The 16,306-nt window shown below is 46.6% G+C and overlaps 1 protein-coding gene across 9 annotated transcripts in view; it reads right to left on the bottom strand.

Annotated features, from left to right (window-relative positions):
- mpdz (multiple PDZ domain crumbs cell polarity complex component) overlaps window positions 1-15,539 on the bottom strand; it is a 153,215-nt gene extending 137,676 nt beyond the window's left edge. For all 9 annotated transcript variants that reach the window (XM_078395752.1, XM_078395757.1, XM_078395781.1 and 6 more), the window contains exons 1-3: window positions 15,470-15,539; window positions 6,512-6,585; window positions 319-485 (exon numbers count right to left, since the gene is read on the bottom strand). In XM_078395752.1, coding sequence (XP_078251878.1) covers window positions 319-485; window positions 6,512-6,527 — 183 coding nt within the window. In that variant the 5' untranslated portion in view covers window positions 6,528-6,585; window positions 15,470-15,539. The remainder of the gene's footprint in view (window positions 1-318; window positions 486-6,511; window positions 6,586-15,469) is intronic.
- Between the last annotated feature and the right edge of the window lie 767 nt (window positions 15,540-16,306).

Here is a 16,306-nt window from a genome sequence, read left to right as displayed (position 1 = left end):
AAGGGGAAACATTGCTTATCTGAATAATTAAATAACAATTACCAGGATGAATAGGAAATATAACAAGCTGTAACCTCAAGTCAAAATGTATTCATTTTATTTATGCTCATTTGAACCAAATCACGGAAAGATTAAATGTAAGGTACATTACTTAATCGACTCTTTGTGCAAGAATAATGCTTTTCTTTGGATACACAATGCTCCTGGAAATGTGCATTGACCATGGCACACTCAATTACAGTCTGTAATTACATGCTATCACCACTATTAAAAATAAGTCAATTTTAATACCCTCTTTAACGTAAGGTTGGATCTCACCTGATCTTTCAAATGTTGAACAGAGCTCTGCAGGTTCAGGATCTGGTTGAAGAGAGGGCTCTGCAGCACAGATCTCAATAAGCTCAGTTTCTCTTCATTTGCTGCATCCCCTTTTTCTCGTAGTTTAGCCTGTAACCGCTCCAAGGCCAGCAAAGTGCGTTGGGTATCTACAAATACAATTCATTTTTTTACAAGTTTAGTATGTGTAATTTTCAATGCGACTAGTTTAACAATATGTTTTCCTGATTTTGTAGAAATGCAACATTGCTGATATATGGAGAAGCTGTTCTCTCCAAAATATCAAAGGGACGTGCTTCATATGAACCAGCCCATAGAAAAAAAGTCATGTGGCGGATCAGGCCACTCCTCGGGTCAGCCCCCTCGTTACGTGACGGACAGGTGAAAGGAGTTAAAAGCCAGACCAAGGGAAGGCGTGGATCATCCCTTGGAGAACTACGCTGTGGGCACCAGCTCACAGCCTAATAAAGCAATCTAACAAAACACTGCCTGGCGTCTTGCCTTTTCTCTGGCCTCCGCCAGGCCACTACATTGGTGACCTCGACGGACATCACAAGTAGTGATGTCGAACAATGGACAACCCGGTCCTGCCGCCCTCGCGCAACCCGGTCCTGCCGCCCTCGCGCAACCCGGTCCTGCCGCCCTCGGCCCTGCCGACCTCGAGGCCGTCTCCCTCAAACTCCCGACCCTGTGGACCGAAGAGCCTGAGGTCTGGTTCCAGCAGGCAGAGGCACAGTTTGCTGTGCGAGGGGTAACCGTCGACTTGACGAAGTACTATTACGTCGTCGGCGCCCTGGACCAGGCGACAGCAAGGCGAGTAAAGCCCTACCTTAATGAACCCCCCGCGGATGACAAATATAAGGGCCTGAAAGAACTCCTTATCAGGAGGTTCGGCCTCAGCGATGCCGAGAGGGCAACTCGCGTTATGAGCCAGGGGGGGCTCGGGGACCGACGGCCGTCGGCCCTTCTGGAGGACATGCTCGCCCTTATGGGCGACCACCCGCCCTGTTTTTTATTCAAGCAGGCCTACCTGCGGCAGCTCCCCGTCGACCTCCGTTCTCAGCTCGCAGAAGACCCCTTCACCGACACGCAGCGGCTGGGCGAGCGCGCTGACCAAATTTGGATGTCCCGTCGGGAGGACCTGGCAGCCCTAGCCGTCTTTTCCGCGGCGTCGGGAGGCCAACAGCAAGCTGGGGCCGCCGTCGACCCCGTTTCAGGACGACCCCCGCGGCGAAATCCGGCCGCCATCGGGAACCCCGGTGCCGGCACGTCCTTCTCGCACGGCCCGCCGACAATTCAGCCAGACGCCACCAGAGGTCGCTGGTGGTCGGCCCAAGCAGCACCACCTCCAATACCGCTGGAGACCACCGGAGGTCGCTGGTGGGCATCCCAGTCTGCACCACCACCGGACACCAGCAAAAGCTGGTGCTATTATCACCGTCGTTGGGGACCGAACGCCAAGCAATGTCGCCTACCCTGTGCCTTTCCGGGAAACGCGAGGGCCGGCCGTCAGTGATCCCTTCGGCGGCCGGCCAGATCCATCGCGTGTTCGCTCGGGATCGCCGCACCGGGGGTCGGTTCCTCGTCGACACTGGAGCAGAGGTGAGCGTCCTACCTCCTTCCACCGCCGATATCCATACGGGCAAACACGGCCCCCTCCTCACTGCGGCGAACGGTAGCCCCATCAACACTTACGGGGTCTGCCAGCTCGCCCTTAACTTCGGCGACAGCTGGTTCACGTGGCAGTTCATCATTGCCGATGTATCCCAGCCGCTGCTGGGCGCCGACTTCCTGCGGGCGCATTCTATGCTCGTGGATGTCGGGCGGCAGCGCCTGGTGCACTCCAGCACGCTGAGGCCGGTCTCCCCCGACGTCGGACACCTGTCGTCCGTGGATGCGACGTACGCGCGCATCCTGGCGGACTTCCCGGACATTGTGGAAACCCACTTCTCCTCCTCCACTCCCAAGCACGGGGTGCAACATCACATCCCCACCACCGGGCCACCCGTGCACGCCCGAGCGCGGCGTCTCGCTCCAGACAAGCTCCGTCTAGCTCGAGAGGAGTTTCATCGGATGGAGTCAATGGGCATCGTGCGCCCTTCCGATAGCCCGTGGGCGTCACCACTCCACTTGGTCCCCAAGGCGGACGGGGGTTGGCGACCGTGCGGGGACTATCGGCGCTTAAATGACGCGACCGTTCCCGACAGGTACCCGGTTCCGCACATCCAGGACTTTAATGCCCACCTGGCCGGAGCATCCGTGTTCTCCAAGGTGGACCTTGTGCGCGGATATAATCAAATCCCGGTCCACCCCGATGACATCCCCAAGACTGCCATCATCACCCCGTTCGGCCTATTCGAGTTCCTACGGATGCCGTTCGGGTTGAAGAACGCCGCACAGGCCTTCCAACGGCTTATGGACTGTGTGTGCCGTGGCCTAGAATTCGTCTTTGTTTACTTGGACGACGTACTCGTGGCCAGCCGCTCGAAGCAGGAGCACTGCACCCACCTCCGCCAGCTGTGTAAACGCCTCAGCGAGTACGGTTTGTCCATCAACACTTCCAAGTGCTGTTTTGGGGTGACGGCCATCGATTTCCTCGGCCATCGGGTGACCCCACAAGGGGTGGTACCTCTTCCGGACAGGGTCGAAGCTGTCCGCCGTTTCCCCCGACCGACCACTGTCAAGGGCCTGCAGGAATTCGCTGGGATGGTCTCATTCTATCACCGCTTCCTGCCGTCGGTAGCCCGAACTATGCGCCCACTCTTTCACCTCATGGCGGGTCGCCGCAAGGAGGTCGAGTGGGACGACGAAGCAGGAGCGGCCTTTGAGCAGGCTAAGGAGGCCCTGGCCAGGGCCACGATGCTCGTCCATCCTAAAGAGGATGCCCCAACCGCCCTGACCGTGGACGCTTCGGAGGTGGCGGTCGGCGCGGTGCTAGAGCAGCACATCGACGGGTGTTGGCGGCCACTCGCCTTCTTTAGCAGGCACCTCAGCGGGGCCCAACGGCATTACAGCGCGTTCGACCGGGAGCTCCTCGCCCTCTACCTCGCAGTACGCCACTTTCGGTACTTCCTAGAAGGGAGACCTTTTACCGCGTTCACGGACCACAAGCCACTCACATTTGCGTTCGCCAAGGTTTCGGATCCGTGGTCTGCGCGGCAACAGAGACAATTGGCTTATGTGTCCGAATACACCACCTCAATTCGGTTCGTGGAGGGAAAAAACAACAGGGTGGCCGACGCCCTGTCTAGACCCGCGATCCACGCCGTCCTACAAATGGCCGGGGGGATCGACTATTCCGCCCTAGCAGCCGCACAGCTGGGGGACGAGGAGATGGCCGCCTATCGTACAGCCGTGTCCGGCCTGCAGCTGGAGGACATTGTCTGTGGCCCCGGGGATACAACACTGTTGTGCGACACCTCCACTGGCCTGCCGCGGCCCATCGTCCCTGTCGTCTGGCGTCGCAGGGTATTCGAGGTGCTCCACGAGCTGTCTCACCCCTCCATTCGGGCGACGGTGGCCCTTGTATCCTCCCGTTTCATGTGGCACGGGCTGCGTAAGCAGGTCGCACTCTGGGCACGTACCTGCATCCCGTGCCAAACTTCAAAAATCCAGCGACACGTGCGTGCGCCTCTGCAAGAGTTTCGTGTCCCTCGGCAGCGCTTCGACCACATTCATGTAGACATCGTGGGGCCGCTGCCGCCGTCCCGGGGCATGACCTACCTCTTCACTGTGGTAGATCGCTTCACGCGGTGGCCGGAGGCCATTCCGCTGGCAGACACCTCGACGGCCACCTGCGCGCGGGCCTTGGCGGCGCACTGGATCGCCCGGTTCGGGGTGCCACTGGACATTACATCCGACCGGGGGCCACAGTTCACTTCGGAACTGTGGTCGGCCATGGCAAGACTCTTGGGTGTCAGCCTACACCACACTACGGCGTACCATCCACAGTCGAACGGGTTGGTGGAACGCTTTCACCGCCAGCTGAAAGCTGCCCTGAAGGCTCGGCTCACGGGCCCAGACTGGGTGGACGCCCTACCGTGGGTTTTGCTGGGGATCCGCACCGCACCCAAGGAGGACTTGGCCTCCTCCTCCGCCGAGTTGGTGTACGGGGCCCCCTTGACGGTTCCCGGGGAGTTCATCCCACCAGCGCACGGTCGAGTGGAGCAGCCTTCTGACGCCCTGCAACGTCTTCGGCAGACGGTGGGCAGGCTGGCACCTGTGCCCACATCACGTCATGGGTCATTCCAGCCACACGTCCCTGCCGCTCTGGAGGACTGCCAGTTCGTGTTCCTGCGCAGGGACGCACACCGATCACTTCTCCAGCGGCCGTACGAGGGCCCCTTCCGGGTCCTACAACACGGCTCGGCCACATTCGTTCTGGACATGGGGGGTCGCAGAGAGACTGTTTCGATCGCACGGCTGAAGCCGGCACACGTGGACATTGATCGGCCGGTGCCGGTTGCACAGCCCCGCCCGCGCGGTCGCCCCCCGTCCAAGCTACCCCCTCCAGTGTCTGCTACGACCCCTCCACCTGTCGGTCAGTCGCCGGTCCCTGCGCCGGTCATGGTGCGCACCCGGGCTGGTCGCCTCGTGCGCCCTCCTGTCCGTTTTGTACCTCCGGTTCTTGGGGGGGGTCCTGTGGCGGATCAGGCCACTCCTCGGGTCAGCCCCCTCGTTACGTGACGGACAGGTGAAAGGAGTTAAAAGCCAGACCAAGGGAAGGCGTGGATCATCCCTTGGAGAACTACGCTGTGGGCACCAGCTCACAGCCTAATAAAGCAATCTAACAAAACACTGCCTGGCGTCTTGCCTTTTCTCTGGCCTCCGCCAGGCCACTACAGTCATCTAATATAAATTATCAGATGTGAATCTCTATTCAACATTGATAAATAAATTAATTCTGATAGATGCCTTACTTCAAAATGATTCATCAATGTGATAACTGCACAGATGCAGCAAGCTTTTCCTTTCATTTTGCAAATTTTATTAAACAATGAATCCCTACATTGGTCAAATACAATAAAATGAGTCATTCAGAAATCATTTCAACAATTTTTGGCCTCCAATACATTACCATGGCTTCTCCTAACTTACTAATTATCAAGTGTCATGTCTTGATAAACTTTGAAATTATTAAAGAGTGCAATTATTGTCAATACTAAGTCCTCCAAATGTAACTCCAAAAATCATTCCAGTCTGAGGAATCACTTGCCACAACATTCTGCATTCTGTGTCTTACCTAGTTTTTGTATTCAATGCTGCCACTTTTTGTTTCTAATTCCATGGACTTCAATTTTGCTGGCTACTATTATATGGGGTTTTTTAAATCATTTATATATCATTGACCTTTGAGCATTCATTCAATTTTTAATTTACTGGTCACAATATGATTATTGCTAACATGATCAGCATTTATTGCCCATTCCTGAATACTAATGAGAAGGTGAGGTAAACTGCCTTCACGAACATCTGCAATTATTTTGGTCAAGGTAAATCCTTTACATGGTTATTGTAAGCCATTAACCCAGAGTCACTAGAGAAACAGATGCAAACAGAGAAACTTTGAAAGAAACACAAATCTATCTGCACACAAACTACAAAGTTCCCAGTAAAGTTTATTTTAATTTATTAGCCATTAGTTTGTAAATGGCAATTGTATCCTGGATTATTATTTAATTGTTGATTAACTGGTAGAAACCTATGTGCCTTGTTGGTGGCAGCTTCAGCCCTCAGCTGTAAACTTACAGCAGAAATAACATTTTCATAGCTTCAGAAATCTGGGGGTTGCGACCGAAGACTGCATCAATATGGACTGATTACTCCTTTATCTCCTTTTAGGTACCTAATCAGTCCCACTCTGTCACTTGCCTATTTATCATTTGCTAAATAAATCAAGATCCTCTGCATAAAGGTTTTTTTCTGTCACCTAATATTTTATTAAATCCAAGTCAGAAACATTTATTCCTTTGCCACCTCTTGCAAGTAGTTGTTTTATTATAATCCCACTTTTCCAAAACCATTTAAGATTAATCTGAAATCCAGTTGACGTAGATTTTATCCACATGTTGGACTGCACAGGTGAATGCATTGTCAGCACTATGATGCATTTCTAGTTACATACAATTGACAACAACTGTTCCTTTTACAAAACATAATAACTGAAAGAACTTACCCAAGCCTTCCAACATGTTTCCAGTGCCAAGATAAAATCAAACTCACTGGAATTAGAATTATATTAAGCAGCTCCTGAAAGGAAATGCAAACAAATCACATTGTAACATAGAAATATGCAACCAGTTAACTTGCTTGTTAAAAAAATAACAATGTAATGTATTTTTCGATCATCCATTTAGGTAATTTTGCGCAGCAAGAAAAAAAAAAGACGCTATTATACTTTAGCATACTTTCCTATTGCAAATTTAAGCAGATTGAAGCAAAATCTAAGCATGCCAACGAGCAACCTTGTGAGGTCTCCAGAGAAATGTGTGCAAGAAATAATGCAAGTCGTTGGGATTTGTTTGTGCCTGTGTTGTTTCATCTTGCTGAGTTTCTGACCTTGCTGATGCAAAATACATTCATGCACATTGAAATTATGAGGCAGACTTTCTTACTAATAAGCCAGTTGCAGTTACTCAAACAATGCAGTAAAACTACACATGTATAAACAAGGAACTCAGAGGCTGGTTTACAAACAAAAGACACAAAGTGCTGAAGCAATTCAGCAAGTCAGGCAGCATCACTGGAGAACATGGATAGGTGACATTCCATGTTGGGACCCTTCTTCAAACTCATTGTGATATGGGAGGGTTAGAAAGTTGGAAGAGAGGAGGGGCAGGACAAAACACTTAGCTTGGATCGCTAAACGTCTTTGTCAAATGTGAAGGCTAATAAATTTGAAGCTTTCAAAAACTAGATCTGTTTGGTAGATCTAGCAAATATAGAATAGAATAGTTCCTTTATTGTCATTGTAACATGAGCCATGTACAACGAAATTGTAAAATGTCAGCCAGTCAGTGCACCATTCAAACATTTCTAAAAGCTAACGATACATACAAGGTAAAATATTTTAAAAAAGATAAACAACTAAAATAAATATCATGAAAATAGCACGCATAAACACCCAACCCTACATCCTTCTGTCGATTTCACAGTCTCTTATTATGTATCGCCCCTGCGTTCCTTGGCGGCTACATTTAGTGCCTTTATAGCAGTGGGGTAAAAACTATTTTTAAGTCTGTTTGTCCTTGTCCTTGTAGATCTGTACCGTCTGCCTGACGGTAACAGTTCAAACAGGGAGTGTCCGGGGTGGGAAATGTCCTTTATAATACTCTGGGATTTTTTGATGCAGCGGGAACTGTGTAAGTCCTCCAAGGTAAGTAGAGGGCAGCCGACAATCCTCTGGGCGTTGTCAATGGCCCTCTGGAGCGCTTTCCTCTGAGCCATGTGCTCAAACAAAAGACTGATGTTTTAAATATATTTTTCATGCTTTTCCCTACATATATATTTTTCTTATCGATATGTATGTTTATTCTTTATATTTGATAGATGATTACATAAAGCTATCAATGGCATACTGCCATAATAAACTGTTGGTCCACATGACTTGTATTTTAGGCAATTCCTAAAATTCAGACACATATCAAGATGCAGGTAGTTTGCTATAACACTTTTTTTTTCCATAAGGCAAACTGGAAATAACGTGAGCAATGTATTAGGGAGTATTGTTTGCATTGTGTGGGCTGAATTTGCCGTAACACGATTTTGATCAGGAACTAGAGAACCACATGAAAGCTACTTTGGAAAATGACAAGTAGAAAAAATGCTGTCTTGGATTTAAACAGTATAGGGGAAAAGCCCATTTTCATGTAACCTCTCAGCACTAATCAAACACCACTGTGCTTAAAACACAGCCGCTACTTTAACTATGAGTAGCCATTGAAATTGACAAGCTGTCATTTCTCATTCAACTATACTCTGCAGCCTTTAATATTTTTAGCATGCAGTTATAAAAAATAAATTTATTGCTGTTGAGAAAACCTTAATTTTTGTTATTGAGTCTAAAACTCTCGAGCCACTAAAGCCCCTTTCCCCATTGGCAATTGTCTTTATAGTGTGATTTTCTACAACACAAGGTTTTTTAGGAATGTAACTAAAATGTTACAGCAGAGCTACCTGTAAATGTGTAAAATTACTAGAAATTATTAGAAATAAAAAATGAAATTATATTGTGCCCAAATAATCTAATGTCCTACAGTCATTAGATCATGTTAAGAATGATCTAACATCCTTGAGTGACATTTGAGTTACAGCAGCAAAACCTCAGCACTCACCACAACTGCAGTCAATTAAGTATAAAAATTGGCTTCAAAGTGATGTTTCTTTTTGACAAATTTGATTGATTCCATTGAGGTAACTCCTGGTTGTGGCTTTAACAATGACCAAGTGGTTGGCTGAATTTATTTTAATTACTGGTTTCTGAGAGGCACCTCTTCCGTCTAAATAGCAAACTGGTGCGTTATGAATTTTCCTCAAAGTGTGGCTTAAAATGTTCCAGTTTGTGCATGCAAAACCTAATTACCACTATACCGATTTTGCATAGCCAAACATTTTTCAGAAGATGTTCATTGAACAAATAACGGACATCTCAATGCCTTCATATCCAAAAACATTCAAATTCTAGCAATTTTCAAAACTAAGATGGCCACTTAAGTTTTTAGTAAATGTGCCTAATTAATTTTATTATGCAGCAGCAGAACTAGCTGTGGAACAATTTCAGATAAACTGATTAACATGTAACAAATACTGGAATGACAAGATCAATAGAAAAATAACTGAACACAACAATGCGATGCATTAGTGGAGGAATGGATGATGTTTCGGTTCGAGACCCTTCTTCAGACCCAAAACGTCACCCATTCCTTCTCTCCAGAGATGCTGCCTGTCCCGCCCGCTGAGTTACTCCAGCATTTTGTCTATCTTCAGTGTTACCAGCATCTGCAGTTTCTTCCTACACAATGTAATGCATTAAATTGCTTTTAACACTTAAATTATTTACCGATTTTATCTAAACATCTATCAATTTCATCTTGAATAACCATAGAACAACCATATCACTGAACTCGAGAATGCCAAATATTTCTAGTCCTATGTGTAAATAAATGTTTCATCATAGTATAAATAACTAGTCACAATTCCTGAGAATATACGTCCCGTTCTCGACTCTCTGGCTCAAAAAAGCAGCCTCTCGGCATGCAGTTTATTAATATTCCTTAAAATCCAGCATGTTCCATTCATTCTTCTTTCAAACAGTGAGGGTAGGGTGACTATATTAAAAGACTTCTCATATGGAATTGCTATCCAACTCCCAGCCCCAGAACCAATCTCATGCAGCAGTGCACAACTATTTTTGCAATACAAATCGGACTGACAATCTGAATTACTTCCATCCAAGCATAGATGTCCTGAATCATAGAAGCATACAGCATAGAAACAGGGCCTTTCAACCCACCTCATCTTTGCCAACCATGATCCCATATGCTTGTTTTTGGCCCACATCCCTCTACCTCTTAGCAATCCCGATACCCGTCCAAAAAGCCATTTAAACCTTGTAAATTGTATCTGCCTCTACTACCTCACTACCAGTAATTCATTCCAAAATAATCCCCACTGTGTGCGGAAAAACTTTGGAATAGCTTAAAAAGCATGACATTTTTTCTTTAATGTAAATTAGGTATAACAGGGAGCAAAGTACTGCTGCCTGAAAGATTCAACTAATAATTGTTTGCCAATCTAAAAGTGAACATTTACTCCTAGTTTCTATTCATGCTGTTTCCTGCTAATGTTTTATGTAACAATCCTTTGTGAAGTACATTATCAAATGTCTTTACATGCTCAAAAATCTCAAATGTGTCAAATGCTATTAATTATAAAAACCCGTTAACTCTGCATCCTCAAATAAGGCTTTTCTAAGTACACTATTACCCAATCTTTAATGATAAATTCTAGTTTATGTTGACAACTAGCATCAGGTCATATTTAATAATATGATCTCAAGGTGGTTTGTCCAGTTTTAGTTCCTTTAGTACTTATGGTACTTTCTCATCATTTTTAATAGTTATTGAACTGATATTCAGTACTAGTCCCTGCGTTCTCTCCATTTCTGCATCCCAGGAATTAATCCTATGACACTGGTTCCACTGTTTCTAAATCAATTATACTAATCCCTATCAATGACCAGAACTACCATCTATAAATCAGGTATGTTCCCACCAAAACCCTGAAGAACTGCATCCTTACACATGTACTCCAAACCCATTAAACTGCAGGCTGCCTTTCTAATTACCTGATTTTCGTACATGTTAACACAGTGGGGGGTTTTTTCTTGTAAAGATACACAAATACCCTTGAACATCAACAAGTTATGCAAGATGGCAACATCTCTCAGATTTTAGAAAACCCTGGTGATCAATTTTGACAACAAATTTAAACTACTACGTTGCTAACATCCTTTACTTCTAAGACTGAATTAAAGACAAGAAGGCAAAATTATGGCAATACTCATCAAGTTAAGAATAATTCAGAAAGCACTAAATGGCATTACTAAAATAAGAAAATCAGTAGAGAAGAAAGCATGTGATCTGCAAAACAAATTTCAAAGAATGCCAATTAATATCAGTGGAGAAATTTTACAAAACAAATCCACCTTATACAAATGTACAGGGGCAGAGTCATGTAGCAGGAAGCAGACCCTTCACCCCAACTCATCCATGCTGACCACGATGCCCCATCTAAGTTAGTCCCATATGCCTGTGTTTGGCCCATATCCCTCTAAACCTATCCTATACATACATATGCCCAAATATATTTTAAACATTGTTATTATACCTACCTCAATTCCTTTCTCTGGAATTTCAATCCATTTATCCACCACTTTCTGAGTGACAAAGTTGCCCGTCAGGTTCCTATGAAATCCTCCACCTGTTACCTTAAACCTATGCTCTCTAGTTCTTGATTCTCCTATCCTGGCAAAAGATAATATATATTTACCCTATCACCCTCATGAGTTTATAATCTCTATAAAAGCATCCTTCAGCCTCCTGCACCCCAAGAAATAAAGTTGTAGCCCTCCCTCTCCCCACGGGTCCTGGCCACATGCTCATAAATCTGCTCTGCACTTTTTCCAGCTTAAAGGTATTTTTACTATAGCAGGATGACTGAAACTGAAAATAATGCTCAAGAGCCTCATCACCACGTCTCATACAACTGTAACCAAATGTCCCAACTCATACTAATTTCACTGACTGATGAACACAAGTGTGCCAAAATCCTTCATCACCACCATTTCTAAATGTGATACCACTTTCAGGGAACCATTTACTTGTACTCCTAGATCACCTTGTTTTACAACAATCTCCAGGCCCCTACTATTCACTCTGAAGGCCTGCCCCAGTTTGACTTCCCAAAATGTAGCACTTCACACTTATCTGAATAAAAATTCTTTAGCCAATGCTCAGCCCAATCTAGATCCTGCTGCAATTCTTGAAAACCATCTTCTTCATCTAATGATACCAGCTATTTTCATGTAATTGGCAAACTTACAAATAATGCATTGTACGTTCTCATTCTAATCATTGACATAGATAATAAACAGCAATGACGCCTGTACGGATCCCCGAGACACACCACTAGTCTTATACCTCCAATCCCACAAACAATCCTCCATCACCACCCAATGCTTCCTACTACAAAGACAATTTTGTATTTATTTAGCAAACTCTCCCTGGATCAAAAACAATCTAACCGTTCAGAGCAGTCTACATTGCGGAACTTTATCAAAAAATCTTGTTGAAGTCCATATAGACCATGTCTGCAGTCCTCATGGTTACTTCTTCAAAAACCTCAAATTCATGATCTCCCATGCACAAAACCTTGCCAACTAACCATAATCAAACTATCTTTCCAAATGCATGTACATCTTATCCCACAGAAACCTCTCCAGTAACTTTCCTACCATAACTGTTAGGCTTACTGGCCTATAGTTCCTAGGTTTGCTTTGTAGCCATTCTTAGAGGCATATTAGCCATCTTAAGTCTTCTGGCACCTCACATGTGTTCAACAATGATTCAAATATCTCAGCCAAGACTCCGAGTCATAGAGCATGGAAACAAGCCCTTCCACCAAACTTGTCCATGCCGACCATGAGGGCCTATCTATGGCCATCAGTTCCACCTGCCCATGTTTGGCAAACATCCTCTTAACCTTTCCTATACCTGTCCAAATACCTTTTAAATAATGCTATAGTACCTGCCTCAACTACCTCTCCAACAGCTCGTTCCATATACCTATCACCCTCTGTGTGAAAAAGCTGCTCTTCAGCTTCCTATTAAATCTTTCCCCTCTCACCTTAAACCTATGTCTTCTGTTTCCTGACTCCCCTACTCTGGGTAAAATACTCTGTGCATTCACCCTATCTGCTCCCATCATGATCTCATACACCTTTATAAGATCATCCCTCAGCCTTAGCTCCTGCACTCCAAGGAATAACGTCCCAGAGTGCCCAACCTCTTTCAATAGCTCAGGGCCTGGAGTCCTGACAGCATCCTCGTAAATCTTATCTCCACTCTTGCCAGCATAATGACATCCTTCGCATAAGCAATACTCACCAACCCGTAGTACAGCTACAGCATAACATTCCAACTCCTATACTCAATACACAGACTACCAGGCTTTTCCTTGCAGACCTTCTTAAATAGATGTACAACATTAGCCATCCTCCAGTCTTCCGGCACATCATCCGTGTCTAATGATGATTCCTACTTCTCAGCCAGGGCTCCTGCAATTTCTTCTCTAGCTTCCCACAGTGTCCTCAGATATGTCTGATCTCGCCAGGAAGATTTATCTATCATGCAATTTCTTCCCCAGAGCCCCCAGGTCTTCACATCTTTCTCTGCAGTAAAAGCAGTAAAATATTCATTGAGGACCATGCCCATCTCCTGCGGCTCCACACATAGATTATCACTTTGGTATATGGTACTTTGGTACAGTTATCCTTTTTCCCTTACTATACTGCTAAAATATTTTTGATTTCTCCTTAATCTTATCTGCCAGCGCTATTTCTTACCCCTTTGCCCTCCTGATTTACTTCTTAAGAATGGTCTGAAGGGTCTTGATCCGAAACTTCTCTCCAGATAGGCTGCCTGTCCCGCTGAGTTACTCCAGCATTTTGTGTCTACCTCCGATTTAAACCAGCACCTGCAGTTCTTTCCTACATACTTCTTAAAAATGGTCTCCAATCCCTTATACTCCTCCAGGGATACACTGGATCTCACATGTCTACACCGGACTCGTGTCTCATTCTTTTTCCAGACGAGAACCTTGATTTTTCACATCATCCAGCGTTCCTTATTCCATCTGCCTTGCCCTTCACTCTAACTGGAACTTTCATATCTTGAACTTTCACAATCATACTTTTTAAAGTATCCTACTTTCCAAACATCTGTTTGGCTGCAACCAACCTACTCCAGTCAACCAAAAAGTTAAATTGTAGGTAGTCTAAAGAATGGTCTCGGCCCAAAATGTCACCCATTCCTTCTCTCCAGATATGCTGCCTGTCCCGCTGAGTTACTCCAGCCTTTTGTATCTATCTTCAAGTTAAATTCTAAATTGGGGCAGGCCAACTTTGATGTTATGAACTTGGAGAAATATTTGTCAAAGTATCACATAGGAGATTAGTGGTGGGTTAGAATTAGTAAAATTCAAAGCAATGGTACACTTACAACAATGCTGATTAGATTTAAGGAAAAAGTGAACATAAGTTAGGGGAAGCTTCTCAAAGTGGTTATAGGTAGGTAGCAGTATCCCAAAACAAACAGATATGCCTCTGGGTTCCTGCACCACAGGGAATTATAAATACAAAACATCTTTTTTTTTAAAGCACACAAAGATCCTAAAAGGGCATTAGTGCAAAGAGGCAACTGATTAAAAAAAAACAGAGGGTAGCAGCTATAAATCAGTGTCTGCCATGAGATACAAGGAGAAATGAAAGAGAAACAAGACTGACATCACTGCTTCCCAACAAGAGTATTGGAGGAGCAGTAATTAACACGTTATTTTTGTTTATATTGTTTTTAACTATTGAAATTAACTTGGTAGCAATTTCCATTGTGACTTAAGTCGACAGGTACACTTTCTGGTTAACTTTTTTTTAAATAAGGTGTCAGACTTTTAGATATCAGTTTTGAGAAAGGGTCTCACACCTGACAAATTAATTATGTAATTGCATAATTTGTCTGACCAGCTGAGTGCTTCCAACATTTTGCTTTTATTTTAGCCATCAATTTCTTCTTAAATAGATCTGTATTTCAGAGATCAGAGTATGGGAGTAATCCCAAACATTTAAATAAATTCGAGCCAAAGCAAAAATTAACAATACTGATGACTTACTGGAAAAACAGGAGAAAACCAAATATAAACTCAGTTAGTAGGGCAGCCCGTTTCTCTTCTGTACAATCTATATAATTCCATACATATCGGGGTAACTAAATTTGGATGACTACGTGGTTATTTGTTCGAAACAGTTATTTTGAAACATTCATTTCATCCATTGAAGTATTGCAAGTAACAAGGAGAACTAATGGAAGGAGAACTAATGGAAGGAGAAGCGACAGTGCGCAATTCTTGGGCTGACTTGTCTGCGATATAGTCAAGCAAAAAATCAGTTGTTGCATTCATCACATTAAATGTATCACAGCAAAACTAAAAACATTTACAAAGTCACTTTAAGCTGGAAGCCAAGTTCCGTTCTGCTTTCTGCGAAGGATCCTCTAAATTTCCCAGGATCAGCAACTTGACGCAGCTGGGACCGGGATGGAGGGGACCGGGATATTTTGATGCAGCAGCACGGAGATGGAATTGCTTGATGCGATGAGTGTGTGCAGGGAGGGGGACGAGGCTCTGCGCCTACAACCCGCAGCCCGCGGAGGGCAGTCCCAGGGCCGGCGAGCTGTAGGGATGGAGAGGGGCGCTGGCCGGCAACGTGACTGGGCACTTGGGGGAGGGAGGTGTCCCCCCTAACCCCGGGGACGCTGCAGCCCAGCCCAGCCTAGCCGGCCTTGCTTGCTTGCTTGCCTACCTGGTCGCTCAGCGGGCCGGCGCCGTGTTGATCACCCGGACCTCCACACGTCCCCACCGTAACCCCCCCCCCTCACACAGAGTCGCCACCGCGCCTGCGCGGCGCAGCCCAGCCCACAGCACGGGCATGCGCGCGGATCGACAAACACAGACTCGAGACCCCGAGCCGACAGAAACCGTTAGAGATGGGGGGGGGGGAGATGGGGGGGGGGGGAAAGAGATGGGGGGGGGGGGAAAGAGCGAGGGGGAGAGGAAGGGTGGGGGAAAAGAGGGGGGGAGGGAAAAGCGGGGGGAAAAGAGGGAGGAAGGGAGGGAAACGTGGGAGGGATAGATGGAGGGAGGGGAGAGAGGGAGGGGGAAACAGGGGGGGAGGGGGGAAACGGTGGGAGGGAGGGGGGGAAGAGGGAGGGGGGGGGGGAAAGAGGGGAGGGAGGGGGGAAAAGAGGGGGGGTAGGGTGGGAAGGAGGGGGGAAAGAGGGAGGGGGGAAACAGGGTGGGAGGGAGGGGGGAAAAGAGGGAGGGAGGGGGGAAGAGGGAGGGGGGGAAACAGGGTGGGACGGAGGGGGGAAGAGAGAGGGAGAGGGAGGGGGAAAGGAGGGGGGAGACCCCGAGCCGACAGAAACCGTTAGAGATGGGGGGGGGGGGGGGGGAGAGAGAGAGATGGGGGGGGGGGAGAAATGAAGGGGAGGGAGGGAGGGAGGAAAAGAGGGAGGGAGGGGGGAAAAAGATGGAGGGAGGGGGGAAAAGCGAGGGGGAGAGGAAGGGTGGGGGAAAACGGGGGGAGGGAGGGGGAGAAGCGGGGGGGAAGGGGAGAAAAGAGGGAGGGAGGGAGGGAAAC

Source organism: Rhinoraja longicauda, chromosome 3, assembly GCF_053455715.1.
Source record: "Rhinoraja longicauda isolate Sanriku21f chromosome 3, sRhiLon1.1, whole genome shotgun sequence".
NCBI lineage: Eukaryota > Metazoa > Chordata > Chondrichthyes > Rajiformes > Arhynchobatidae > Rhinoraja > Rhinoraja longicauda.
The sequence above is the reverse complement of the archived record's forward strand: the minus strand, read 5'-3'. Positions and strand labels throughout refer to the sequence as shown.